The sequence below is a fragment of the Carlito syrichta genome, unplaced genomic scaffold, assembly GCF_000164805.1.
Source record: "Carlito syrichta isolate Samal-C Ts95f unplaced genomic scaffold, Tarsius_syrichta-2.0.1 Scaffold312553, whole genome shotgun sequence".
In the NCBI taxonomy this organism is placed as follows: Eukaryota; Metazoa; Chordata; class Mammalia; order Primates; family Tarsiidae; genus Carlito; species Carlito syrichta.
The window spans coordinates 124,515-128,294 of NW_007256649.1; the positions used below are offsets into that span (position 1 = coordinate 124,515).

Below are 3,780 nucleotides of genomic sequence, written 5' to 3' on the forward strand. Positions count from 1 at the left end.
AGAATAACCACACTGAGGTTCTGCTCTATTAGGGCTCACACCTGCCAAGAACTTCAGCAGCTTCCCTGTTGCCTACTGAAAAAGGATTCCACAATTCCAAGCTTGGAATTCTAGGTCTCCCCACCATCTGCACTTTACAGGACACTTTCCAGCATTAGTACCCATTGACCATATCTGGGGGTGTAATTAATCATACTCGTTTTCCCACAAAAGGGTCACTGCAATTTCTGTTATGTCTCAACACCTGCATTTCTTTTTTCCCAGGATGCTTCACCTTTGTCTCCATCTGTGATCACCTTACCCATGCCTCAGTTTCCAGGCAAGGGTATCTTCTTCAGGGAGCCTTTCTTATTCACCTCAGACAAAAAGAGAGGCCCTATCTATACTTCTGAAGCAGTTAGTGTGAGTTTCTCTAAAAAACATTTATCAGATAGATGATAGGTAATAATATAGATAGATCAATGTAGATAGGAAGGTAGGTAGATAGGTTGATGGATGGATAGATAGATAGATAGATAGATAGATAGATAGATAGATAGATAGATAGATAGATAGATAGATGAAAGAGCTAGATAGGTAAGATGATAGATGGATAGATGATAAGTTATATAGATGAAGTAGGTAGATGATAGATAGATAACAGACATGATTAGATAGGGAGGTAGGGAGGACGATTCGTAGAAATGATAGAGATAGATGATTAGGTAGATAAATAGATAACAGATAGATGATAGAGATAGATAATGAGATAGATTAGATAGATGAACTAGATAGATAGATGATAGATATAACAGTGATAGATGATAAAGATAGGTGGATGGAAGAGATAAATAGAGAGATAAATGATAGAGGATATAGATGATAGATAAATAGATGCTAGAGAGAGAGACATGCATAGATGGATGATAGAGATGATAGATATGAATAATAGAGATAGATGCATAGATAGATGATAGATGAAATAGATGATATAGATAATAGATAGATGATAGAGATAGATGCTTAGAGATAGGTAGATGATAGAGATGATAAGTGATAGAGATAGATACATAAATGCATAGATACATAGATAGATAGGTAGATAAATAGATGATTAGAGGTACATGGGTGGTAGAGATGATAAATGAGATAGATGATAGAGATAGATTCATACATACATAGAGATGGACAATAGAGACGGGTACATAGATGATAGAGATAGATGGATGATATAGATAGAATGATAGATGGGATTGATAGATGGATAGATGATAGAGATTAGATAGAAAAAATTTTTCCTCTTGGTTGGAATTCGGACTTATTTTTCTGTGTCAACATACTGTACCCACCACAGCACATGGAAGCAGTGCTAACAATATTAACTGAATGAATGAATATGTGAGTGGCTCTGTTAATCCAGTAATCCATTTGTAGGTAATCCCACTCTCACAGTTTAGCCATTACTTGCATAAGCTTCTGTCTTTGTACATTGGGTTTTCTTAAAGTTGGGGCTCTCTGCTTTATGAGTTCACCACATAGGTGACTTCCGTTAATAACTGTGTCCCTTATGGCCAGAGTATCAGTTGGTAACATGGGGGATACAAGGACAGAAGAGTGGGCAGTTCAGCAGAAAGAGCTCTCCAAGGCATGAGAGCCATATGTGTACAGGTGAAGGATTATGAGCAAGGCATGGACATAACCAGACTAACCTTTTGGAACGATAATTCTACGTTTCTGTGCAAAGTGGGCGGGAGAACTGGAGCACCTCTCGGGCTGAGAGTGAACTGACTGGCACTTCACACAGACCTTTGCCAAAACAATAACCGTTGTCTGTGTCCTCTATTCAGGGCTTCCAGGGCAGCAGTCAAGGAGACCTTACCAAGGAGCACCACACAGTAGATGCTGAGACATCACACTCCAGGATAAGGAACAGGAACATGGCAGCACCTGTTTGAAAGAAAATTAAAACCCAACAGACTCCATTTAGAAAGGAACAATGTCCAAGAAAGGGCGGAATAAGGGCGAGAAGCCCGAGGCACTCATTGTTGCCCTTCAAGCTGCCAATGAAGACCTCAGGACCAAGCTCACCGACATCCAGATAGAGCTGCACCAGGAGAAGTCCAAGGTGAGTGTGGGCCACTGTGGCCATGGCCTTGAGAGCAGCCCTGGCCCTGCCACATGCAGGGACCACAGCTCTGCCTGCTGGCTCCTGGAGACTCCTGCCATTTGCCAGAGAGGGCAACGATCCCTGTACACAAAGATTCTCCTGTATGGGGTGTGGAGAGCTGAGTAGGATACACAGGAAGAAGGAGCAGTGTACTCACTAGACGAGTCTCTGCCTCCTCAGGAAGCCAGATAGAGAGTGGAGATGACAGCCTCCACCACTTCTGCTCAGTGCTCAATACTTGGGCAAGTTTTGCCTGGCCCTCTCTAGGTCGTACCCCACAGCATCAGAGCAGTCGTCCTAACATGCATCACACTTTGATCCTCCACTGTCCAGTATTCTCCCGTGACTTCCTACCTCTCCTGGAGTCGAAGTCTTTCCCTCCCATCACAGGATGTTACCACCAGCCCCTATCTGACTCATCTCCCTCTCCTCTTTCTCGATCATTATGCTCTGGCCCTTTGCCGGGCCAAGAGAGAGATGCTGACCACAGCTGGGCCTTTGATCTTCTTCTTCTTCTGGTCAGCTTCCTGCTCCTCCTCCTCTCTCCTCCAGGTGTCTGCTCAAGTATCACTCAGATGACCACAGTCTATAAAACAGAACACTTCCCAGTGCCAGAGCCTATTTGCTTATTTCATAACAGTTTATATACTTATTTATTCACTGGTTTAGTACTATCTCTCCCCAGTCCATTGTGATCTCTGTGAAAGCAGGGACTTAGCTTACTTAGTATCCCTACATCCTAAATCTGCGGTCCCCAACCTTTTTGATATAGGGACCAATTTCATGAAAGACAATTTTTCCACAAACAGGATGGGGGGATGGTTTCGGGATGATTCAGGCACATTACATCTATTATGTACTTTATTTCTATTATTACGTCATAATATATAATGAAGCATAATGCAGAATTATACATTATACAACTCACATAATGCAGAATCAATAGGAGCCCTGGGTTTGTTTTTCTCTAACTAGATGGTCCCATCTGGCGGTGATGGGCGACAGTGACACCCAAAGTGTGTTGCCTATGTTCAGTCTGCTCCATAATCTTGTTCTGGTTGCTGTCATTGCAGAAAACCCTGCTTCACAAAGATAGGATGTTAGAAACGGAAGCAGGCTTTTCAGTGCTGATCTGACAGGAGGCGGAGCTCAGGTGGTCAGGCGAGCGATGGGGAGCGGCTGTAAATACAGATGAAGCTTTGCTTGCTTGCCACTCACCTCCTGCTTTACAGCCCGGTTCCTAACAAGCTTTGACCATGACCTGGGAGTTGGAAACTCCTGGCTTAAATAATGTCCAGAACTTAAATTATCAGCATATGTTTGTTGATTGAATAGTATAATAATCAAAAGCAAATTCATTCCTTATATCTTAGTTGCTTCATTAGTAAAACATCACTATTATATCATAGGGCTGTGATGAGGTGTAAATTAGACAAGTCCATAAAGTATTTACAAGGATTGAATAAGAATATGTCAAGTGCTCAGAGAGCTACCTAACACGTAGTGAACTGTCAAAAACGTTATTAAGATTAGTATTTTCTAGTCGGGCTCGGTGGCTCAGCCTGTAATCCCGCGCCTTTGGGAGGCTGAGGTGAGTGGATTGCCTGAGCCCATGGGTTCGGGACCCACCTGGG

General features: G+C 42.7%; 1 protein-coding gene across 5 annotated transcripts in view; it reads left to right on the plus strand.

Moving 5' to 3' along the window:
* The first annotated feature begins 344 nt into the window (after positions 1 to 344).
* JAKMIP2 (janus kinase and microtubule interacting protein 2) overlaps positions 345 to 3,780 on the plus strand; it is a 71,067-nt gene continuing 67,631 nt past the window's right edge. For all 5 annotated transcript variants that reach the window (XR_505121.2, XM_008069926.2, XM_008069923.2 and 2 more), the window contains exons 1-2: positions 345 to 402; positions 1,827 to 2,104. Coding sequence is in view for 4 of the 5 variants with exons in the window: in XM_008069926.2 (XP_008068117.1) it covers positions 1,976 to 2,104 (129 nt within the window). In the remaining variant the exon portion in view is untranslated. The remainder of the gene's footprint in view (positions 403 to 1,826; positions 2,105 to 3,780) is intronic.